Genomic DNA, 25,548 nt, shown 5'->3' with positions numbered 1-25,548 from the left:
AAAGTGGGAAGGTGGTGCCATCAAACGGGGGCAGATGAGAGGTACAGAGGATAGGATGGGTACAGTGACTGATCGGGGTAAGAGTGGCGATAGGGGCAGCTCTTATTCAACACGGTATCTTAGTTGATGGGCAGGGTGCTTGACACACCATAGGCATTCAACATCTACTAATTGAGTGAACAAATGAACAGCTAGCTTGAGCCAATGAGGGACTAGAAGTTGATAATTCAGCTTGGGAGAGTGCTTGCCTTGCAAGCCGTGAAAACCTAAATTTCAGCTGCAAAACCCATATTAAAAGCCAGGCATAATGGTGTGTGATTATTTTCATAATTCCAGCCCTGGGGCTTGCTGGCTAGCTAGCCTGGACAGATTAGAGAGCCTTGGGTCCCAATGAGAGACTTTGTCCCAACAAACAAGGTAGATGGCTCAGGAGGATCACTCGAGGCCGTCCTCTTGTCTCCATGTATGCTTGTGTACAGGCATGTACACACATGAGCCCAGGCCCATGCTTGTACACACATCTTCACACACACGTGAACCCTTACTCTCATACATACATGCATCCATACACACATGCACACACACATAGAAAGAGAGAGAGATGTAAGCAGGCACATGCACACACATGAACCCATACCCATGATTGTACACACATCTTCACACACATGTGCATCCTTACTCTCATATACATACATGCATCCATACACACATGCACACCCAAAGAGAGAGAGAGAATACAAAAGAAAGAACATGCCATGCAGGGCAAGAGAGGAACAGACAGTGGGGTACATCTGTGCACTCCATGACTGCTCTGTGCTCGTGAATCTAGGTGAGAGAGGGAGGGGCAGATGTCATCGCTGGCTCGTGGGTAGGAATAGAAACCTAAGGAAGGGACAGAATTTCTTGGAAAATGAGAAGAGATCTGAGAGATTGAGTGGATCTGGGCACGTGGAAGAGCCATGGGGAGGGAGGTTGAGACTCAGGTGGGAAAACAGGGCTTCCCCAGCTAGGACATGCCTGGCAAGGACAGTGGAAGAAGACTGAGGGGTTGGCTGGCCTTGGTCTAGGCAGGACATTTGTCACAGTGGAGCCTAGGTGTGAAACAGACAGCAGGGCTGGGGGTGTGGGCAGGAGGAGGTGAGTCACTGGAGGCTGAGAACAAAGATGCCTTGACTTGGCAGCGAGTGGCCCAGGACACAGAGGGATGGAAATATCTTGAGATATTCTTTGGGATATTGACTGGGAACTGGAGACCAAGGGTAGGCCAGGGCTGAGGAAGCAATGATACTCAGAGTAGAGAGGTGAGAGGAGGCAGATATTGAGATCTGAGTACTTCTGGCTAGGCAGGATGGAGCCAGGGTGGAAGACCATGGATGGCTCCCTTTGCAAAGAGCAGGCATGATGGCAGGTGGGTCTGGGGCATGAGGACTGGGACATGCGTCACTCTGCCCCCTCCTTGGGAGAGCAGTTACGCTCTGCAGGCAGCTGAGCTCATGAAGGTCCCTCTTGGACCTGTGGCCTCTCTGTCGCTCCTGCTAGCTGTGCTCAGAAAGGATCTGGTAATGTTCCAGGCCTGCAGGGGGGAGCTGTTTGGGTATTTGGATGCCCATGAATCTGCATCAGCATGAACACGGGAACAAAAAACCTGGAGGTTCCACACTCCACACTGTGGAGACAAGAGCACAGTCGCAAAGGCGAGCCAGGCAGAGGGCCCTCCCTTCTCAATACATTAGATAGACATTAGGAACCCCACTACCTAGCATCCCAAGAGCTTGGAAGATTCAAGGAGAGGTAGACAGTTGTGTGGTATCCTTGGGCAATGCCAGGCCAACTTTAGGCGTTCAGGTCACCCAAGTTCTTGCCATATTCATCTTAGTGCCAATATAATATCTGCCTACCATGGTATTCCTTGAACTTGGCTCACCATCAGAAATGCCAAGGGAGGCCGTCCTGGCGCAGATTCCCAAGACCATTCCTCACAAAGAACACCTGGAGCAGCATCGTGCACACCTGGAGCCTTATGTTATGGAGCATTCAGGGCCCCGCCAGCCAGGCTGTGATAAACACGATTCTCATTCTTCCAGCCAAGCTCTGTTCCTGCTCCCGTTACCCACCCCAGAAGCCCCAATGTCAGATACCTTGAACTCTGGTTGAAAGACATGCCTGACGCTTGAAGACCTCTGTCTGGCACCTCAGAGGTGTGTCCCTGTGCCTTCTCCGCCCTTCCAGGCAGGGGAGATGCCAAAGTCATCTCTATAAAGCCTCCATCACTTCAACATGCCCAGCTCCCCCTTCTTCCCTCTGCTTTCTTACCAGCATGGCTTTGTGTCTCTGTTCCTGGTTCTCTAGTCTCCCCAAAAGCAAGACTAGCAAGGCCACCAGTGTGCCTATCTCTCCCACCGTGGGCACACTACTCAGTGGAGAGAGGCTTAGCCCTGTTGAGCTTGTCCTGGGCCTGGCTCTTGGGCTTCCTCTGCTCAAGAACACTTAGCACCATTATCAAGAGAGGTTGTCCTGTACTGAGGGTCTCATCCGCAGCCCCTTCTGACTTTCTCTCTCTTTGCTACTGTCAGAGACCCTGGCTTTACCAGCCCCTCCTCCCATCCTGGGTCCCCCACCAGCTCCCACTGGGTCTCCACGCTTACTGTCTACACATTGTTCTGAGTCACAGCTTCCCCTCTACTTGACCATGAAGTCAATCTGAACTGCGGGCTCCAGACTCAGAGCACCGCCCAACTGCAGCTTCATCCATGCTGTTCTCCACCCCTGCCTCGGTTGGCCTCCCTGTTCCTTTCTTACTCTGAACTGCTCACACCATATGCTGCTGAGCCTGTGCCCTCCTCTGCACTGCAAGGCCCCATGCATCCTCTCCTTCTTCCATAGATGCCCCTCCCATCCTTTTCTCTCCTGCACTTCCCCAGTGCTACTGGTCTGCGTGCATCCTAGCTTTCTGATCCTGCGCTAAGTTGTGCTGAGATAACTTAATGGAAGCAACTAGCTCCATGCGTGGCGCATAGCGGTAACCGCGCGTCCCAGAAGATACATTTGTTTATCCGCTTATCTAATGGTCTTAAGTTGGACATCTGAGCTGGATGCAAATGTGGCTCTCGATCGTGCCTACTTCTCCCCCCAAAGGTTCTCCTGCCTCACAAAGGGGCCTTGTGAGCTTGATTGATCTGCATGTTAGTTAATGAGTCATTATAGGATCCTGCCTTTAAACAATGGCCAAACGGAGGAGGAAAGAACAAAGGAGAGCATGGGCACCCTGTGTGCTGGGGCCGCTGGAAGGCCGGTCCGTGTGTGCTGAACCTGCCTCTTGATGTAATTAGCCCCTGCATCCTGATCAGTACTCCGTGATGTGGTTCATGTCCAAAGGCAGTGTGAGCCACTGATGGGAGTCATTTAAGGGCTCCAGGCTCTGCCCTTCAAAGCAGTACTTTCCCATTATGGGTCTGGTAGTCAGGCACTCCCTCTGTAAAGCTGGCTTCGTAAGTGGTGTCCCTTGCCCCGGGTCTGGCTGGATGCAGTGACCATGTTTAGCCAGAGCTGTAGACCCTGCAGAGGGAAGCTGGTCCTCCTGCTGGGCACACTGCCTGGCCGGGGGTGGGGGTGCTTTCTGTGTGGCGTGCATTTGCCAAACACCTGCTCAGATCCAGCTGAGAACCCAGAGCAGCTTGAGAGAGTAGGTCAACCGCCTCTGCCTTGTGCATGTGAGACCCTGCTGGGGTGCTCCAAGGCAGTAGAACACGGTGACAAGAAGCCTATCTGGCGACAGTACTCGGCTACCAGGCTGTGTGAGCCTAGGCAAACCACATCGCCTCTCTGTGCCTGGGCTTTCCTCTCTGTGAAATCGGAGCTATCTTGATTTTCACATGTGCAGACTTGTGCAATACGCTTAGAACATAGTTAACTTCATGGTAAGCTTTAGCTGTTGTAGCGAAGAAATCATATAAGATGATTAAGGACTATGCTTAGGCGTCTCAGTGAGCCTCCTATGCCAGGGCTCTGCAGACTAGGACCCAGGGGCATCAAGCTCATCGCTTGCTTTATAAAGTTTTACTGGGACGCAACCACGTCCACTGAAGCACCTACCATGTGTGGCTGTGTTCATGCTGCATAGAGAAGGGCTATGTGAAAGAGAGTATGTGATCCTCAAAGGTATTTCTTTGGCTTTTTTGGTTTTTTTGAGACAGGGTTTCTCTGTGTAGTCCTGGCTGTCCTGCAACTTGCTTTGTAGACCAGTCTGGCCTCGAACTCACTAAGATCTACCTGCCTCTGCCTCCCAAGTACTGGGATTAAAGGTGTGTGCCACCACCACCCGACTCTCAAAGGGGTTTCCGATGTGACCCTTTACAGAAAGGGCTGACCAGCCTGTATTCTAACACTGAGAGGGATCCCACGGTCTAGTGGCAGGAATCAGAAAAGGCTGGGGAAGTGCCAGGCTATCAGATGCTTTCTCAGCTTCTGCATAGCCTAAACTATGGGCAGGCATGGGTATAGAGGGCATAAGCCCCAGGCAGAGACATTGCCGGTGCAGCAGTGGGGACAGGGAAGGAAGCGAGCACATTCTGAGGCTGACCAGTCTTAGTCCCCCTCATCACTATGACCAGCTCTCCCGACTGAAGCGGTAAGAGCAGAGAAGTTCCCTCTCAGCTCACAGTTTGAGACGCTACAGCACACACCATTGTGATGGGGTCCAGAGTGGCTGGGGCATGAGACTGGACTTCCTACATCTCAAAAGACCAGAGAGCAGAGCTAGAACAGGAGGCAGGGCCACACTGTGTACCTCAAGTCCTGGCCCTGGTGACCTACTTCCTCTGGTCAGGTTCCACATCCTCCCAAAACACGGCCACCCATGGTGACCAAGGGTTCGTGGTGACACAAGCTCAGCTGGACATGTCAGCCATGAGACAGGGAGCAGATGTGGAAGGGCTCTCAATATATGTGTCAGTCTATAATGAGATGCTCCAAAAATCATTTTGCATAACAGGACTGTGGAGGATGAGAGATGGGGAGGATATTCCAGCCTAAACAAGGGGCCATTTGATGATGCCATTCGCTGATGGAGAGCATTCCAGACAGAAATCCAGGGAGGAATAGCCACTCACTATGGACTGTTGAATTCCATCCCATCTCTCTAGCACTTCCTCCCTCACCAGGTCCTCTCTGAAGCAGAGGAACTGGTCTCCTGGGTTGCAGACCACCCACGATGCTGTTGCTTCTACCACAGACACCTCAACATTCTTACTGGTTCCCTATTGTCTCTAGAACGCCAGCCCACATCCTTAGCATGGCAGACAGCCTTTCTTAGCCTGGCTCCTCCTACGGCTTCCAAGTCACCACTCTCTGCTTCCCATTTGCTTAAATAACTGAGTTGTAGAAGTCTCTGGACAGGGGTTGGGGAGACAGCCCAGTTGGTACAGAGGACAGGAATTTAATAATTCCTAGGACCTGTCGATAGGGTGCACACCTGTAATCCCAAGGTTCCCTGGGGCTTGCTGGTTGGCCTGGCTAGCCTCATTGGTGAGCTCCAGGCCAGTGAGAGACCTTGTCTTTAAACAAAGGTGATAGAGGCGGTTGCTGTTATTAGAGAAACATTTGAGGTTGTCCTCTGTCCTCAACAAGCATGCACACACACATGCACACACTATATGCACGCACACGCACCATGCATGCACACAATGCACCATGCACACATGCACCTTGCACACACACACAGACACATACACACACCATGCATACACACACATGCACCATGCACACACGCATACCATGCATGCACACACAGAAGTCTCTGGACAAGTCACACTATTTCCACATAGCTGCTCTCCCTCTACTCCAATGATTGTTTTATCACCCACACCCAAACTGTTAATTCTCCAAATGCCTCCAGGACTTCGTTTCCTCTAGGAAGCCCCTGGGCTTTCTCCCAGCCAGCATGGAAACTGATAGGGGTGCTCCGGAATATTCTCCCCAGAGTTGCTTTCCTCTGTGAACCCCATGGCTAAGCTGAGGGGTCTGTGAGGAGGGTACCAGGCTCACCACTGTGGGCACCTTTAGTTTGCTTCTGCAGTAAATGAGGTGATACAAGGAAGATTCTGGTGGCCTCCAGGCTGACCACTGGGCTGCCTGATTTGGGCCGAGAAACCTGAAGAGGCCGTCCATCACATAGGAAATCAGTCCTCCTTGGCTTGTCGTGTCAACAGCAAAAAGGCAGCTTCAGCCTCTGGGAGGAGCAGCATTAGAATACAAGAGGTAGAAAGAAGGCCCGGCTAGACACTGGTTCTGAGTATCAGCAATTGGCCCCACCCACTGCCCAACTGACTAAGCCAAAAACCTGTCAGTCATCCAGGATTTCTTTTCCTTCTTCCCACCCTATCCCAGCCCCACGTCCACCCAGTCACACATCCCCAAATGTCACTAGGGCCTGGCCTCTCTTCCATCTCCTCTATTGCTCCTCTGCCAAAGGCCTCAACCCTCCTCACTACCCAGCTCACAACTGCCGGTCATTTCCATGCCAGACTGATGTCACCTCCCTGAGGAGAAAGCCTGTGGTGGTGGGAGGGACTTTGAACTATGCTGCAGGCAAACTGCAGTTCTATACCTTCTGGAGTCACCTTTGTGCTCTGCAGGCCCAGCCAGATGGCCTCCAGAGTAAGGCAGTTGACACGCCTGCTATCTGTAGTCCTGTCTAGAACATTCCTCTTCTGCCGTAGCTCAGGTTCTGTGCACTGGACTCCCTCTTAGTGTATCCCTTGCCCCCTCCAGCTACCCTTGAGGTCTGGCGGGGTCCTCCACAGCCTTCAAAATTCCCTCAGAGGCCTCAGTCATGTGTAGCACCCCTTCTTCTCTCCTCCACAGGCTGTCTCATTCCACAATCCCCACTGTTGTACCTGTCCCTGGGTTGTTAGTGAATTTCTTGGAACCCGTACATCAAGTATGGCAGGGACACTGGTATACTAATGGCATGCATGCATGGCAGGGACAGTGTTATGGTAATGGCAGGACCCACCCCAGCCTGTATATGGCAGCTGCTTTTGTAAATATTTGTGGTAGATGGGACTAAGGCAAGCTGAGAGAGACAGAGACAGAGACACAGAGAGAGATCTTGCAAAATCTCCTTCCAAGAGCATTCATTTCATCGACAAATTAACCAACAGAGGAAATGGAAAACAGTCGGTAGAGGAGAGAGGAGAAGTCTGGGGTGTCTTCTCCAGGCCCCAGGGGGCAGCAGAGCTGAGATTCCACATGTGGCCTGATACTGCCACCAAGCCCAAGGGGATTTCTGGCCATGAAAGCATGAAGAACGAATCCAATCATCTTGTGGTCTGCCAGCTGTGCCTGGTGGCTATTTGACAGCTGCCAGAACTTGCCAGATGTGCCTCAGACATCTTCAGAGACATCAGGGGACCCCAGGGACCATATCGCCTATGGAGAAATAGTCATTTTCCTCAGGATGGCACTGAAATGGGCAGTGTGTGGAGGAAGGGGGATCCCCCCCCCCGAGACTTTGAGTGTGTCAGGACAAGGCGAGGCTTCCAGAGACTTCCTCCCAGCCGCTGCCAGGTCCCTAATTCTGTGCTCCTTCCTCTAGGTGATCAAGCTGGCCTTTGAAGAGTTTGATTTAGAGAGGGGCTATGACACCCTGACGGTCGGGGACGGTGGGCAGGATGGGGACCAGAAGACAGTCCTCTACGTGTAAGTGTATGTATGTCTGGATTGGATGGGGGATAGACAGGCTCACAGAGCCCACCCTGGTCTCCAGACCCAGGGCTGTAGAGACAGTGTCCTGCAGAGCTCCTGGTGTCTGCAATAATCCATCTGCCTCTCTCCACCCCAGCCAAGGGGAAGAGACTTCATAGAATCTGACCATAAAGTTCAGACTGGGCAGTGTTGGGCAAAGTCAAACAAAGGTGCCATTCCTGTGTGCCTGGCTCTTTCTACCAGCCAAATGCTTCTTTGAAACATCCTGTTTCTGCCACCTCCCAGTATCTCTACTCTAGGTGACTTCTGTCCCTGGATCTAACCTCCCACTGAGACTATGGAAGTGTTTTGGGACCTTTCCACATGTCCAGAACAGTCTGAGACATGGACAGCTTCATAGACACAATGACCATCTTTCCTGGGCCAAGGAAATCCAGTATGACAAAGTCTTACCAAGGAAGCCATACCAAGCTGTTCTGGAATTCCACTGGGCTGGGCCTCTACTTTGGGGAACCATTCAGTTCCCTTTCACCTAACCCAGTAACCCAACAAGGGATCTGGAAATGTCTGTCTTGTGCATGTGGCCTAGCTCCAGTTTAGAGTGTGATAGACCCAGAGCAGGCCTGGCTTCTTGCCTTCCTTCCAGCTTTCCCTTGGCTCTTGGCAGGGTGCAGACCACTAAGTATCTCTCTCCCAACAGCCTGACAGGTACGTCCGTCCCAGACCTCATCGTCAGCACCCATCATCAAATGTGGCTCCTCTTCCAGAGCGACAGCAGCGGCAGCTCCCTGGGATTCAAGGCTTCCTACGAAGGTAACTGCTTCCAAGGAACCTGGCAGGCTCACCTGGGGAGGGGGAGACTTGAGATTTCCATCCGCAAGCATGAAGCCTGGGTTCAAATTGTGGCCCCTTCCATGCCTCTCCTCAGACACATTATTTAACCTGTCTGAGCTTCCATCTCATTCTTTGCTCAGGGCTCCTCAATCCCATTGTACCAGACGATTTTGAGGATTACCTGCGACAGTTCAGTTGGCGTGTGGGATCTCCTACACCAACTACGGGCAAGGGCTTCATCCCTAATTCATACCTGGCATGTGCAGACTTGCTGAGTCTCATCTATTTTTGAAATCTTTAAACTGGGGTCAGTGGCCTCCCAAGCTACCCTGTGATAAAAGGGTGGCTGTGTTGAACACAGGAGGACAGATAGCCACCATTGTTGATGGCCTGAGGAAGCTGCCAACAGGGGTCTTCATTCCTTTTGGTAACTGTTGTTAAAGAAACATCACACTCTGGGATCCATGGGGTATCCCTGTTAACACCCTTCATGAACTTCCAAATCTCCTGTTGTTCAAAAGAGAGATCCCAGAAAGAAGGCAGCTGTCATGCTGTGAGTGATTAAGCCCTTGTTATGAGATCCAGGCCTTACCCCAGGTGGTCTTCATTCTAGTAGGGAGACAGAACAAATGGGAATTAATCCAAGATGGCTACCCACCCAGCCCACGGGAATGGGGAAAAGGGAGCAGGCGTCTTTCTAGGGAAGTGGGCACTAAGTCCTAAAAATGATCCCCTGGTTATTAGAGAGACAAGGCGAGGACACAGAGGAGGGACATATGTCCTCAGGGTGGCTCCCATACACACTACCTACCTAGCACACTAAAGGTTCTTCTCAAACCAGGACCTGTTATGTTTCGACCCCAGGCACACAAGAGGTGCTATGGGTCACTGACAAAAACAAAACAAAAGAAACAAAACAGAACCAAACAAAATCCACATGCAAACCAGGTCTCTTAAAGCAATAACAATGTGTTCCTGTACACGCATGGCTTCCTGTCTGGAGGTGGCAAATCTGGGACCCAGATGTCAGCAAGGCATGCTCCCTCTGAGACAGTAGCACCCTCTTTCACTTTTCCTCACATCTCTGGTGGCTATGAGTTCTCGGGCCACCATACACAGTTTTGTGTGTGTGTGTATGTCTTCTCATAAGGGTACCAGCAGGCTAGGGGCCTGCCCCTGCCCTACTCAGTCTGCCACCATCTTGATGACACCTGCAAAGACTGTTTCAGAGGCAGGGATTCAGAACTATAACAACTCAACAGATTCTAGGAGTCTGGCCTGTAATACTAACGCTCACTTCTCCGTGTGGTCAGAGTGAAGATAGCTACCGCAGTCTTCCCAGAACAGAGAGCCTGGGGCTAGGGCAGGGAGAACACCAGACAGGATGCTTGGGTGACCAGTGTCAAGTATGAATCCTGTGAATGTCTCCATCCAGGGGCAGGAATGACCCCTGATAGCCACATGTCCTTAATCGGTTCTTGCTTGGCCTGAGGTTTGGATGAGACACAAATGTCTTGAACCTAAGAGAAATAATACCAGCTGGCAGACAGAATAGTCTTGAGCAGGGAGAGCTATTGGCTAAAGTAGTAGCAGGTAGTGAAATAGTAATAAAAAATATTTTTTAAAAAACCCAGTCGCTAGAGTGAAAGCAGACAATTCTTGTGCTTCCTCTGTCTTGATCAGCCACTGGAGAGCAGAGCTTAGCTATGGAGGGCCCCAGCTTTGGACGGACTTAAGTCAATCCCCATGAGAAATGTTTGTGACCCTCTAATGTTTACCTGCTGGGGGAGGTGGACTCAGGAGACTGAATAACTGAATCCAAATATTTGAAGGTTAGTCGCACAGGAAAAAGGAATCAGATCGGTTTGAGATTTGATGGAAAAAGAAAGGGGCATGACATTTGCTGAGAGCTTACTGTGTGGCAGAAAGCCTACTGTGTGGCAGAGGAGAACCTACTGTGTGGCAGAGAGCCTACTGCATGGCAGCAGCCTTGTTTGTTTTCTCAGGAGGGTGCAGTGCTATTGTAGACGGACTTGGTGCAGCCCCAGGGACCATCAGTGTGGAGCAGGTGCTAACACTGGTCTGCTTTTCTTACTTTTTTTTCTTTTTTTGTCTTTGTTTCTATTTGTTTCTTTCCCCCTTCTCTTTCACTCCTCATAAGCCTCCATTTAAGAGAAGATTCATAACTAAATACCAGAAAAAAATATCATCTCAACTCACTCAATCCCTTCGAGCCACAGAGGGGTTAAGTAAGCTGCCTGGGGTCACACAGAAGTCTGGGAAAGTTGCAGAGCTGAGATTTGAGCTCACATCTCTCAAAGTGCATGGTTTTCCCCCTATACCAAAAGCTTCCTAAAGCTTTGAATTTAATTCCTTATAAAATCTTTATAGAAGCCAAAACTTTGCCCCAGTCAGGCACACCATATAGCAGAAGCCTGGAGTCCAGGTCACTGGGGGTTGGAGACACGTTCGTTAGTTCTTATTCTGTTTCACTCATTCAGAATTGATTCAACACCTGCTGTTGGCCAGTTCAGACCTGGGCACTTCAATCACAGTGGCAAGCCTCCTGGTGTGGCCTAACATACCTGTGTGGATGCCTGTCACAGACTAGTGCCGTCAGGACTTCCCGAACCCGTGACAGATTGGGAAGGACAGTCTGTGTATGATTAGGGGCCTCTCTATCCTTCACGACTGTGTCAGGTTGTGTGCAGAGAGGCAGCGGGGTCTCTGATGATCAAATAGACTCTGGAATTGGATCAGACCTGGTGAATCTCAGCACGGTTCCTAAACCACAACCCCGAGAACGCCATGTGGTCTCCATGAGCCTCCATTTTCCCACTCACAAAACAGATAATGATGCTGCCCTCAGCCCCGTTACAGCAGAGAAATAATATCACGGGGAACTCTGTGCACGCTGTCTGCCACCAAGACAAATCCTTCCTCATGGGGCACCAATGTTCCCTCCACCCCAGTCCCTCGGGTTCTTGTCCTCTGGACCAGACCCAGATGTACCTCCTATGGATCATGTTTGCGCATAGACCCGACCTTAGGACCTGCCTCAGGCCACATCCTTAGCCCTCCAGGCTGGATGGAAAACAGGATGGCCCCCTTTGGACCCTGTTGGTGTGTGTGTGTGGGGGGGATGTTAGTGAGTTTTCATTGCTGTGACAGAACATGTTACATAAATAACCTCCAGGAGGAAGGACCATTTCAGAAGATTCAGTCCAGAGTCCCAGTCTCCACTGATTCCAGACCCAGGGAAGGATGAAGGTCTTGGCGGTGGGAGGGTGAGGCAAAGACTGTTCACATCACAGTGGACAGAAAGCATGGAGCCCGGGAGAGAACAGGAATGAGATGGCCTTAAGGGCCCACTGCAGGTGACCTACTTCCTTCTCTAAGAAACACCTTCCAAGCTTACCAGCACCTCCCAAAGGTTGGGGACCAAACTTTCAATACACGAGCTTTGAAAGGGACATTGCAACATTGCATACATCACCTCTGTAAGAGAGGCAGGAGTCCACTCACAGAATGCCATGGGGCAGCATGGAGCCTTTGAACTTGGCCTAGTGGGAGAATCTGGGAAAGGTTCGGTCAGCAGGACCCACTTTTCCTCCCGCCCCATTCCTCCTGCCTGGACTTTGTAGTTGAGGACTGAGACCCATCAGTCTTACACCACCACTGGTATCAAATGACGGTAGGTTAAGTCCACTGCCAGATCCTGGCCCTCCACCATATCCAGATGTCCCTTCACAGTGACCACATGACTCCCTACTGCTGCTTCTCAGGGTCTGTCCTCGGCCTTCTGTCTCCTCTTCTAGCAGCTGGTCACATTGACGCGCCCGGCTTTAACTTGAAACTTAACCCTAACAGCTTCCCCTTCTGGCCCTCTCCTACAGCTCTCCCGTTACTTGTGCTGGTAGCTCCCCCCCCCCGGCACCTAAAGCAGCCCCCTCATACTTGTAAGCCAAGGCCCCCAGAACAAAGCATCACAGACTACATGCTTTGAGCAACAGGTGTGTGTTTTTGCATAGCGCTGGGGGTCAAGGCTTTAGAGAGCGAGTGTCTATTGAGCGTTCATTTCCTGGCTCACAACAGCTGCCTTTTCCTCGTGTCCTCATGTACCTTTCCTTGATAAAAGCATGCACTCTCTTCCCATAAAGACAGAAATCCCACTGGGCCAGCCCCCTCTTCTGACCTCATTCAACTTTAATGACTTCCACGGAGACCCATCTTTTAAAATCATCACACTAGAAGCTGGAGGCATCAGTACACAAATCAGGGGGCATAAATGTCCAGTCCATATCATCACCCCTTCTCCCCATCCCCTGTACCTGATCTGTGCCCCCGTGCTGGTGAGCAGAACCACCACCCATCCCCGGGCCTCATCTCCCCCTCCTTGCTCCCCTCCATTCGCTCAGTTTCCTGATCCCTGCGGTTCTGCTTCAGCAGCATCCCAATCTCATCACCGTGGTCCAGACCTCCATCATCCTCTGTCACTGTGCTGCTGACAGCACCGGCCTCCCACCCAGCATCCTTCCCTCCCCATCTGCCACATGGCACACAATGATCTTCCCAGCTTCCAAGTCTGGCATAGTGTTCTCCTACTTAAGGGGGAAAAAAATAAACCCCACAGACTTGAGTGACAGCTTCTCGCTTCTCATTGACTTCAGTAGGAAGTACCAAGTCTTCCACATAGCATGCCAAGTTCTTCCTGATCATCCCTAAGCCACATTCTGGCTGCTGTGATACCACTCAAGGCAAAGACAGCCACTTGTCCCCAGCTCTTGCAGGTCCCTGTCTATACTGTGCTCAGAAAGCTTTGGAGAATTTATTTGTGATAACTTTACCCTGGCACGGTCAGATACCTTCCACGGAGTCTCCTGATTCCTCTTTTCTCACCTTTACCACAAGGTGATCAAGCGCCAGGTGGAATGCATTCTCCCTTCCCTCAGGCTTTGGGGCTGGTCACACTCAGCTTACAATGAGATTCTTCCACGCCTCTGTGAGCCAGTCCCTTCACTGATGAACCTAACTTTTCTTGTCCATGAAAAGGCACAGGTAACTGATCGGCTCACCATGGCTCTCAAAGATTTGATACACCAAAGCACCTGGCACAGGACCTACCATTTTGGAGTCACTGGATCGAAAGCTTGTCCCTTCCTCCTTCCTCCTCAGGCCTGTGGCTCTTCCACCCTAGACCACTGCTCGAAGTGTCCGTGATTGCTACATCTGCCTCCCATTGGCTTTCCATTGATTCCAGCTTCAGAGAAATTCCATGTTACATAGACATCTTGGCCCAGGCATGGGAGGCTGGCCTATGTCGATGCCCTATGGAATGTCAGCAGGCATTTAACACAGGAACTACATCCATCCCAACTGCTGCTCCCTCTGGGCGTACCTGGCCCCTTTGCCCCGGTGAGAACAGGGATGCTACTTTGGGGCAGGCAGGTAGTTCTGTAGCCTCCCCACTTTAGAAGTTCCTCCCTATCCCAGGACCCGAGAGATGGCTTAGCAGTAAAGCATTTGCCTTGCAAGCCTAAGGACCTATGCTTGGTTCCCAAGAACCCACATGGACAGGCCAGGCATAGTGGTGCACAGCTGTAATCCCAAAGCTGGGGAGGAATAGATGGGTAAATCCCTGAGGCTTGCTGACCAGGTAGCCTAGTGTAATCAGCAAAGATCAAGTAAAAGGGGAAAAAAACAGTGTCTCAAAAGCAAGGTGCTGGGCGACTTAAAGAACAAGGCCCAGAGACTGACTTCTGGCCTCGCGCTCACACACTCACACATAAGTGCGCATGCGCACACACAATGCACGCGCCAAAAGAAAAAGAAAACAATGCTTTCTCCTCCAGTATTAAAAGCTCAAGCCCTAGTGGAAAAACTGGGGCATTTACTCCCAGAAATTCTTTCTGCTCTGTTTGTCATCGTACCATCCTGGGTAGGGGAGAAAGCTTGGATCCCTCAACACGGGAGCCCTCTGTGCCTAGAGACACCGGCTCCCTCCATGGGGGCGCCAGCTGTGGGAAGCGCATTCACAGTTGCAATTGCTTTGCTTCCCAGTAGAACCAGAAATATTTAAGGAACAGGCAATTAGCACTTACCAGAAACATTATAAAATTACACACAACTTGCTAACAAGTTTGCACATCAATCTGAATGTCTCTTTGCTTCCCGACTGGAGCCTGGGATCTGGCAGCCCTGATGCTCAATCTGGGAGGCTGACCCAGGGGAAGAAGAAGTAGGGGAGATGGAGGTGCAGAGAGGTGAGGATCATTCAGGAAGCATGCCCGACAGCCCAGGGACTCGTGACAGAAGTGAGATGATCTGTCCCTGAGGCCTAATGATGTGTTAGAGACACTCACTATTCAGGACACTGAAGCCATAGTGATGGGACTGTGTCTGCCTTCACCCAGCTCATAGGCTGTTTTCATAAGCATGGAGTAGGTGCCAGAAGATGGGGAAATCAAAAGGAGTGGCCTCTGACCTTGCTTGAGAAACTCTGCCTCCGGAAATAAATAGGTCATCATTGAAGACATATGATATCATACTCCGGCCTACACACAAGCACTCACACGTACACAGTTTCACACGTGTGCATGCATAGGCACACATACATGCATACACACATGCATGCTCATAAAGATGTGTTACATACACATAAACTCGACATTTTTAAAAATTAAAATCTCTGTTGGAATCAGTTTTGAGAGTGAGCAGGAAGAAGGCCCCAAGATTGCCTCCAAGGGTGAGGTTCCTGCCTCCTGCTCTGGCATGTGACCCTGAAGAGGACCATTGTAGCACTTCCTGAAAGAGCCAGCATTGACTGAAAAGGAATCCAAAGGCAATTACCCAGCATCACTGCAGCCCCTTTAGGGCATGGCTGGCCCTGGTCTTAGCAGATGTCAGGTGCATAACCATCTCAGCCTCCCACCTGTTATTTTTAGTACATCCTTATGTGTTAATCTGGTTTCCCCAAACTCCTCCTGGCACTTAACAAAGCCCCTCTGGTTCCTGGTCCCATAAGAAGTAGGAATCTTGCATTTCAGAAATGCTACCTGAATCCCTGAGACGTTAAGTACTGACTAGAGCCAAACCCACACTCAGAATGTAGATCACTGCTGCAGCCGGGCACCAGAAGTGCTCCTGAGCCGACCTCCCGAGTCTAAGGAGGCCCAGATTGGATGTACTTGGACTGACACTGGAAGATGACTATTTGGCAGATAAGCAGGGGGTGTTCATTTTAGAAAGAGCAGACAGCAGGTGCCCAGTTCCTGCGTGGGCGAGCTGGCAGGGCTCTGCAAACAACAGAGACCATGATAACAATGAGAAAGTGCCACTTGGTTCCTGGGTCCGTGCCATGTTCCGGGCCTCCTGGCTGCCAACTTGCATGCACATAGGCTCGGTTAACCCTCACGGTGACCCTGGCCAGCAGAGCTGTTATTACAATTTCCATTTTATGCAAAACAAGAGCTAAGGGTCAGAACGAATTGGCAGCAGGGGCTAGGGAGTTAGACGGTTCAGTGGATAAAGTGCTTGCAGTGCAAGAATTAGGACCTGGGTTCAGATCCCCAGAAGCCACACAAAGCTGGACACAGTAGCATAGGCCCAGCATTTCTATGTTAAGATGGGAAGCAGAAGCAAGAGAATTCCTGGAAGTTCACAGTCCAGTGAACCTGTCGTATGGAGTGGCCAGCGCAACTGTTTCAAACAAGCCGGAGAGCAAGGGCCAGCACCGAGCTTGTGCCATGATTTCCAAATATGCCACGGCGTGCATATTCCCACATACTTTTTAAGAATAATAATGTGACCCAGGTCTGTTACATAGTATCAAAACCAGGATCCAGGTTGGCCTCATAGCCATCATAACACGGTCACCTCCCTACAGATTGCTCTGTTTCCTGATATACAAATTCCAAGGGGGATGGTGGCCAAAGATGAGACCTAGGGTGGTGGTGGATGGCGGGGATAAGAGCCCTGCATAAGCAGAAGTGGGGGTTTAACCTGAAGACTTTGGAAAGCAGTAGGGAAACTGAGCAGGGGACTGTACAATCTGATAAACTTTCGATGACCTTGTACCACATCAAGGAATATGGGATAGAGAGGCAAGGCAGAGAGCCGCCAACCGGTGGCCTGAATTGGACAGAGAAGATGCAGGGAACCGGGGTACCAGAGTGTTTAGAAGAACGGCCAAAGAAGAGAAGGTTCCTGTTGGAGATACGAGAGGGGAGGGAGGCATCTACAGGTTCTGAAGCCTCTGTTTCACCCTCCAAGAAACCTCCCCACTCATACCTGACTGTGAATTCTCCCAGCACAGGGTTCAGAGATCAGGCAGCTCCAGATCTTCAGTGCTTACTGAGCCTGGCACTCGACAGTTTCTACATAAATATCTGGTCTCTCCTGTGCATTGTATCAGACATCTACTCTGCTTCCGGTGGAGTGCTAGCTATTCAGAGGTCCATGATACCTGATCAACCCAGGTCTGCTTTCATAGGGCTTACTTCCAGGGATGCTGGGGCAATGAGAGGTAAGGAGACCATCAGGCTAGGATGAGCAAAGTTGTCAAGTTGGGGGCTCAGCTTGTCCCTGATGCCCAACAAGGTAGGAGATGCCAGGTGGGTAATCCTGGCCCCTTTTCCCCACTGTTCTATCCTCAGTGTCTAGGACAGTAGCCGGTAGAACACTTCTTGAATGCAAAGATGAGTAGCTACAAGGGGTAACCGGCACCATACGGGGAAAGAGTGCAATGCCAAAGAAAGGAGAGTAAGTGGCATCTAAGGTATAGGCTGGGGAGTGTCTGGGAGGGGGTGACCTGAAAAGAGCATATAGAAAGCAGAAGGGGAAGTTCTAGCATGGGTTGGGGCACCATAAAGTAAGGAACAGACATACACAGCAGCACTCTCTGGAAGGACAGTAGAGAGCGGTCCGGGTTGGGCACCCCAACCCCCATCCCTGCTGCCTCCAAGTGGTTTCCCTTCTCGGAGCACATCAAAGGGCTCCGAATCAAGAGAAACACACGATGCAGTTCCGTCTGTGCAGACATTGGCATAAAAGAGGATTCCCATTTAGTGTCAGAAATTGAAAAGCCTGAGAAGACGCGGAGCAACCTGAGAGTCTAGCATGGATGGTAGGGCTGGAACCACCAGGCAGGAGAAAAGCAAATAAGGCCAGTCCCCATGGAACGCTGACACCTTACACACAGACATCTGAGACCCCCTGGCTTGCTTTCGGTGGGCCAAAGGAGGCAGGGCGTACACACTAGCATGGTGAAATTGGGTTAAACCAGATGATAGGAAATTGCAAGTCTTACTTTTCTCCAAGACAGAATTGAATTTATCTGTTTGTAATTCTGGATGCTGACATCAGACATGTTCGGCCTCTGGCCGGGAGGAGCCTTTTCACCAGGCAAGAAACATCCGTGGGAAGGCTCTGCCTTGCGTTTCTATGTTCTCCGTCCAATGGTGGACTCGAGGAGAAGGCCCACCGAAGCCGGTTAGCTCCCCAATTCCCAACCCCGAATGCCCCATTCCTCATCGTCCCACCTCCAGAACTGAGTTCTTCAGGGAGCCCTTCCCTTGACACCTGACCCTCCTTGAGGTCAACATCACCATCATCCTCTCCAGGGCGAATAGCTCCTTCCCCTCACATTTGATAACCATCACGTTGGAGGGAGCTCATGAGCTCCATTTCCCTGCTCATCCCGTGGTCTTCTCCTTGGATGTCCCGTGGCCTCCAGTTCATCCTCCTCCAAGCTCTGTGACCCCCCCACTCGCCTTGGGCTACAGTCTGTTCTACTATCACTCCCCCAAACTGTCCATTGTGTCCCATTTTGGGGTGACATCTCTTATTTTACTTGGTTGGTCTCATATTTCTCCTGGCTCATTTATGAGCTATCTGTACTTCCTTTCTAAACTTAAAATCCAGATAACCGCTCCTTAGTGGCAGTGTCTCAAAAAGCATCCTGCCCTTGTTATGACCCTCCGTGCAGTTTCCTGCCTCCTGCACTCTTGTCTGAGGGGAGCACACCCTCATGACTAGGCCTAACCCATAGGTATGGTAGACCTTGCCCCCCCCCCTTTATTCCGCATCCTTATTCTTGGCAAGCCTGTGGCTTATTCCTATGTCATACTGCTCACATCTTCCTGGTTCCCTCCATCCTCCTTTCCTGGACCCAGTGTGGGATACCATCAGAACATCTCCCACCAACACAGAGGCCCCACGGAAGCAAAGCTCACTTCTGTCCTGGTCCCTGTTGCATTCTCCACTGCGCAAGTGGCCCACACAAAACTGACAGTCCCAATATTTCTTGAGTAAATGAATTTGAATCCTCTCCTGACTTCTAGCTAGCTGATCCTGGACCATTCCCGGACAGGGGGCAGAGTGAGCTTTCTCACATAGAGCAGGCATCTACTGCTGAGTAAAGTAGAATCCTTTATCAGCTTCCCATTCCTGACCATCTAGAGTTCATTCTCCCCCATGGATGGCACAGGCCCTTTCGTGGGCTGGTCATGCCCATCAGAGTCATTTCCAGCCTCATCTCTTGCCACTTGGAGAAAGTGCTTGAACTTGCAGGAGGAAGGTATCAGAAAGGTGAGGACCCCTGGAGCCAGACACCTGTGTGTGGTTCTCAGATACACCACTTCTGAGCTCTTTGTAGTCAGATATGTCTTTGTACCTGGGAGAAAAATTTTACCTTCCATTAGAAGCACTGTAAGGGTAACATGGGTGAATCTATAAAATGTTCACAGTGGCCACGGGCTGGAGTCAGTGTGCAAACAGCTAGTGCCATAAAGGGAAGTTGCTGTGATGATGACTCATTTTGTAGTTTTGTTCATCACACAGCCTTGCGTCTGCTACTCGACCTGGCCTCTTCCCTCCACCCAGAGGGCCCTTCGTCTCCTTCTCACTGCCAAGCTTTTTCCTGCCGGCTCCTCTGTGGTCTTAGGCCTCAGCACAGAAAGCATCTTCTCTGAGAAGCTCTCTGGGATCCATGAGATGAGTGAGACACCTTCCTTAGGCACATAGTTTGAGAATGGGACCCCAAACTCCAATTTTAAGATAAATAGCATTTAAGACAATATTTTTAAAATCAAGATTAACATAAAATAGTCATGGCTTTAAAAAATTGTGTTGTAATAATCAGTGTAGAAGACACTGGCACAGGCCCCAGCACACAGCAGGTACAAATATATTCCTGTGATTGTTTGTTGATAGGGAGGAATTAGGCAGGTGTTGTTATGTACAAAGAGATTTGAGTACACAGTGGGTGACGAGAAGACCACCACATCCCCAAATGCATGCTCTCTTGAGGCAGGCAGAGGCTCAGTCAGATGTACCCCACACATATATTTTGTATGACGGGACCTCACTAGGGAACCTTAAATATGGGCTCTGCCTTCCGATGACCAGGTAGTGTTTACTGCCACTGCCCTCAGCTCTTACATCACAGACAGCATGTTTGAGGACACCGAGAGAAGGTGGGTTCTGCAGCTTGATTCTTCAGATCCCTTGCCACAGGGGAGCCCTTCTTCCTGTCCTTCAGATGACTGGAGCCCTGGAATCTGAAGCAAACTCCCACTTCCCTGGAATGATTCAGGGTGGCGCCATCCCTGTCCCTCAGCATACACAAAGCCAGCTGCAAGGAAATATGTGTATATAAGTCGAGCCAGTGTGTGTGTGTGTCTGTGTGTGTCTGTGTGTGTAGGATGAGGCGGGGACAATTGAGATTTGGATCAACTGACCAACTTATACTGGAGATCCCTTGGTACTCCTCTCGCATGGTCATACTGACCCCTACTTTCAATGATCCCTGATGTTTGACTTGGAAGACACACACACACACACACGGTCCCTGTACAGCATTCTTTGTCCTGCCTCCTCTCAGCTGTTTGGGGGATAATATGAACTATGAACGTGACAGTCAAGAGCTTGTTCATAGGCTACTGAGCTTTTACAGCTCCAATCAGCGCAGAGAAACAGCTCACAGCAGGAAAGCTTTTGCAGAATCACAGAGACTTCTGGAAACCTGGGCTACTGACCACCCATACTGGCGTCCACTGAAAAGGCAGGTCCTTTCTTCCCGAGAGTCCTGGAAAGCTGTCCAGCTCTCCCAGGGTGACTCCGGGCCCTGCTTTCCCAAACCTCAGGTCTCTTGCTCTCTTCTTCCACTGTCTGACACTTTCTCAATGGCTTCCTGTCCCCTGGCAGGCCATCTTCCTCCCGAGATGGAGCTCCTCCCCCATCTCCTCTCACAGCACAGAGCAGGGTGACTCAGGAACCTCTAAAGACACAGCCAGGGCAGACTCCTTACCCGAAGCCCTTGGGCCCTGGCCTACTGTCAGGGCAGAGTCCATCTCGTAGGGCTAAGATAGGCTGACTCACCAACTGGCTCGAGCAAACTTTCAGTGTACTTAATGAGTCGTTTGTTTCTTTTTATCTGCTACTGTCTCAAACTGAATATACAAAATATATGTATCTTGAAAGTGCTTCTGCATGGTCAGAAGGCAGCCAGCATTGATTCCCACTTACTCTGGTTTGCAAGGAGGACAAATTTCACAGGACCGCAGCTTCTCACTTGTGCTAGCCGGCCTTCGCCACTCAGACAGACCTTTCTGAAAATCTCCCCAGCAGTGTTCACAGTCAGACCGAAAGTGCAACTCGGGCAGAATGTCTCCAAATGCTGGGACGGGGCGCACTGGCTCCCGGATTGGTGCATGACAGGATGCAGTCAGAGGATAAAAGAGTTATTTTGTCCTAGGATGTCTTGCATAGTGCCCACCTTGACAGGGCTCCATCCGTGAAGCTCAAGTCAAATAGAACCAGAGGCAGATGTCTCTTAAGGCTCCCTCTCAGCAACCGGCTTCTGTTAGCCAGGGTACTGTCCCCAAAGTCTCACAACCTCCCCAAGCAATACCACCCAGATGGGGGACTCCCAAGTGTTCAAACACACGAGCCTGCAAGAGAAAGTTCATACCCAAGACTGTAACCCCCACCTTTCATGAATGAAAATATCCAAGTATCTGGGCTACAGTGGGTAGACACAGAGTCACGGGCATGTGAGAACTGAAGACCCTCCATCTTAGGGCACCGTCTTACAGGATTTATGAATCCCATGCCCTGACGCATGGTAGGAGGGTAACAGAGCATGTCCTGGGGACCCTATGCCTCCAGGACAGATGTAAAGTCATCTCTCTTTTTTTTTTTTTTTGTCTCTTGTTTTTTTATTTTTCTTTTTGTTTTTGTTTTGTCTTCTTGTTTTTCAGAGATCGAGCAGGGCAGTTGCGGAGACCCTGGTGTACCTGCCTACGGCCGAAGAGAAGGCTCTCGCTTTCGCCACGGTGACACACTCAAGTTTGAATGTCAGCCTGCCTTTGAGCTGGTGGGGCAGAAATCAATCACGTGCCAAAAGAATAACCAGTGGTCGGCTAAGAAGCCAGGCTGTGTGTGTAAGTGAGCAGGGGTGGCCACGGATGGGCTCCCCAGAGAGGCAGTTTAGATCCCTAGCTAAGGCCCTGTCTTTGAAAACCTCCAGTGGGTACACACAGCTCTTTCTGGGTGGTTTCTCTTATTCCTAGGAAGGTGGCTATCTGGGTTCCCACATCTAATGTAGGCTCCAGCTCTTGACCTTTGGAGACCCTTCTTTGATAGAGCAGAACCTTTGATGGTAATCCTTAAAGCAAATTAGAGACCACTGAGCACGGCCCTTGAAGGTCAGACCAAGACATCTCTCCTTATTCTTGTCACCACTGTGACACCATGCATTGTGGGCTGGGCAAGATGGCTTTAAGTTGGCAGATGGTATACCAGCCTTGGCGTGCTGTAAGGATCTGAGGCTCTGATCGCTGCCTAGTGTGTGGCTTTAGGGAGGGAGGAGGGCTCCAGCTGTCCTTGCATGGCTGATCTTTTGAGGAGTTGAGTAGTCTGTTCCATGGAGATACTCAAGGAAGCCCGCCATCTTTCTTCTTATATGTGCTAGACATACTTTGCGGCATCACGAACATCAGGAGTCGGAGTGAGAGTCTAAGTGTGAGGGGCTGATGTGGCAAGGGGAAGCCACACAGCCGGTGTCGGGAGGTCTGAGGTTCTAACTTCTCGGGTTGTCGCCTCTTCTTCTCCTGGCTCTCAACACTCAACTCCTCTAGCTCTTTCTTTGAAATCTCAGGGAAGGGCACTTGGCCTGATCCTCCGATCCTCTGTCTACCTTAGCGGGCATCTCAGGATCTCTGAACACTGTATGCCACAGACTGAAAGCCCCTGGGGCTAGGGGTGGGAGAACCTAGTAGACAGTTGACATCCCTGCGACGAGAGTGGGTCAGTGAGCTGGGTCACACCACAGTGATTATGCTGCTCAAACTGAAAATAATTACTTTGACAAAGCATTTTCTATGTCTGATAAGTTTATGCAAAAATTCTTCTGAGGTTTAAAGATCACATCACTCCTAGATCCACATGGAATCACTTAGTGGAAAAAGAAATCAAATCGCTCGCATGGTATCGGCCCAGCTCTGCTCCCGATGTAGGTGGGAAAGAGCAGACTGTCTCTTTGTTGGCACCATTGAGTGCTAGGAGCCCTGGGGATACAAGGATCAGGGATAGGTAGTCGGGACAGCTCAGAGTAAGCAACCACAAGTTCTGACAGCACAGTTGAACTGAGCTAGACAAAGGGGAACAGAGTAGGCCATGCCGTCTCTCAGGTCCTACCTAAGATGAAAAGGCCCAGACAGTGGGCTTCCTGCAGGCAGCATGGAGTTAATTTTTGAAATTTATCTTGATAAAATGAATCAGAAAACACTGGAAGAAGGGGATCTTCATGGGCAGGAACCTGGGAGGATTTCTGGGAGGATTGAATTCGGAAGGACCCCACAAACCAAAACAAAACGTGGTTAGCAAGGGGAAGGGTGACGATAACCACCGGAGGCCTCCGGGAAAGTACCTGATGCTGTGCTTCTGGGGAGTCGTTCTAGAACATTTCTCTAGAACCTTCTCTAAGGGCTGAACCGCTTGAAGTGCTGCCCTGCAGGCCCTTCATCTCCAGAAGCAGCATGCTGAACTCTGTTTACAGATAGCTGAGAAGAGGAGGGCTGGGCTGTACTGGCAGTGGTGGGTCCAGCCTGTGCTCTCTGTTGTTTGAAGCAGGGGTGAAGGACCCAGGGCTTATTAATAAGAACCACAAAGCAGTCACTCTGAGCAGCTGGCATGACATGCTCTCTGGAAAGTTCTAAGATGGGAGAGGACAGTGTATTCCTCTGTGTCTGCTCACTCGGGTCTAGAAGAACACAGCTTGAGACCCAGTGAGGTTGGTGTGAGTGGAGGAGGGCAGGCCCAACCAGCTCCCCCCACAGAGCAAGCCCCTCTTTGTACCTCATGCATACAAGGGGCTGCCCTCTGTCTGCTGTCTGCTGAATCCCCAGTCTCTAAGCTCCCGCTTCCATGGGCCCTGGCTTTGCCCTTGTGAAGCTCAAGGTCTGGTAATGAAAGAACAGCAATGAGATTACTCAACGATCAATGTCTAGAGACCCAGTTCTTGCCTCTAGCTGAGCTTCCCAAGTGCAGCCAGGACATCTTCTTTCTCTCCAGGTATTCGCTGACCCAACAGGATAGCTCCCCATTCTCCAGGGTAGCCCCACATTCTCACTTCCCAGAGTCTACCTCTCCAGGGTCATATGGATGGCCAAAGATAAGTGTAGCACGCGAGGCCCCCACACTTTCCATGGCGAGTGCTTGGAAACTGGTTCACAAACTGGGTCATCACAGCGCGGGTCATACTTTGACTGAGAGGTGTTCCTGCTCCCCGCTCTAGATCAAACATTCCATAATTTCTGATCAATAGAAACGGGACAGCGTCTATAAATGTCCATAAAACTATAACATAGTGAAGTCGCCTGTCTGTAGCGTAGAGTGCTCCTTACACATACACACAAAAGTACCCTCGCAGAAGGCTCATCAGGAGACTCACCCCCACATTCGTCACAGCGCACATCCACATGGCACTTCGCCAAACAATGTTGCTCTCGCGTTCAGAGGAGTTAGAAAGGGACCAGGGAAATCCTTTTTGCTGGCTGAAATGTCTTAGAATGATTGTTCAAAGCGGTGTGAAGCACTGCCCTGTTCTTCAGGGGAAGCGTTGCCTTCAAAACAGCTCCTTCCTGGGGAGTTGGCCTGCCAGGTCCACACACAGCCGCTCCACCTTCGTACTTATGCACTGAGCACTTGCCGCAGTGAGCAGCAGCTTCAGCATGGCTCCCCTGCTGCTCCGCAGACTATCTTTCCCCATCTAGGGTGGCAGCAGGATGAAGACTCTCACCACGTTGAAGGGCTCCAGCTGAGCACACGGAGCCAGCTCCTTTCTACCTCTCTTGGTCTCATCAGTCAGTCCACCTTCCCAGGGACCCCTGCTCCATATCAGCCCAGAGTAGAAGCACTCTCCATCTGGTCAGCCATGCTGACTGTCTACCCCCAGCCAAGTGCCAGGCTCAGGATTTCCAACTGTTCTCTTCCATCTCTGCTTAGGGAGTTGTTCACCGTAGCTGTCCTGAGGACAGAACTGTGGCAAGGAAACCTGTATACCTTAGCTTTCAGAATCTCTGTTTTAGCATCATCTTTACTAGAGATGCCCTTCTGTGCATCTTTGGGCAGACAGTCAGTCATTGCCTTTCCAGAGAGACAGTGGGAAGGAAGATACAAATCACTCTGAGGGTGGTTTGCATAGTCCTTGATGCTTTGTTGACAGGCTAGCGGAGCACTTCACACTTCATAAGGAAGGCAGGAAACCAATTATCAGCCCATTAGCAGCCACTTTCCAGAGAAGTTGCCAAACAGCTTTCGCCAGAGCCTGGCCAGGAGCACACAGAACCCCTATTCTCCTCGCCCGGTTCCTGAAGCCCATGAGAGCGGATGAATCCTAATTGCGGCCGTCTTAATGTATAGGGTGTATGTGTGAAATGAGAAGGAGGGGCCTCCTGGGATGAATGCAGTTCGAATTATGCATCAAGAGCAAAGTCATGAGGGTTCAGG

The 25,548-nt window shown here is 50.7% G+C and overlaps 1 protein-coding gene across 7 annotated transcripts in view; it reads left to right on the top strand.

Moving 5' to 3' along the window:
• Csmd2 (CUB and Sushi multiple domains 2) overlaps window positions 1-25,548 on the top strand; it is a 543,351-nt gene that overhangs the window by 307,809 nt on the left and 209,994 nt on the right. For all 7 annotated transcript variants that reach the window (XM_057784126.1, XM_057784125.1, XM_057784122.1 and 4 more), the window contains 3 exons: window positions 7,595-7,698; window positions 8,405-8,517; window positions 21,798-21,980. In XM_057784126.1, coding sequence (XP_057640109.1) covers window positions 7,595-7,698; window positions 8,405-8,517; window positions 21,798-21,980 — 400 coding nt within the window. The remainder of the gene's footprint in view (window positions 1-7,594; window positions 7,699-8,404; window positions 8,518-21,797; window positions 21,981-25,548) is intronic.

The sequence above is a fragment of the Chionomys nivalis genome, chromosome 11 (assembly GCF_950005125.1).
Source record: "Chionomys nivalis chromosome 11, mChiNiv1.1, whole genome shotgun sequence".
NCBI classification, from domain to species: domain Eukaryota; kingdom Metazoa; phylum Chordata; class Mammalia; order Rodentia; family Cricetidae; genus Chionomys; species Chionomys nivalis.
This window is presented reverse-complemented; position numbering and strand designations above follow the sequence as displayed.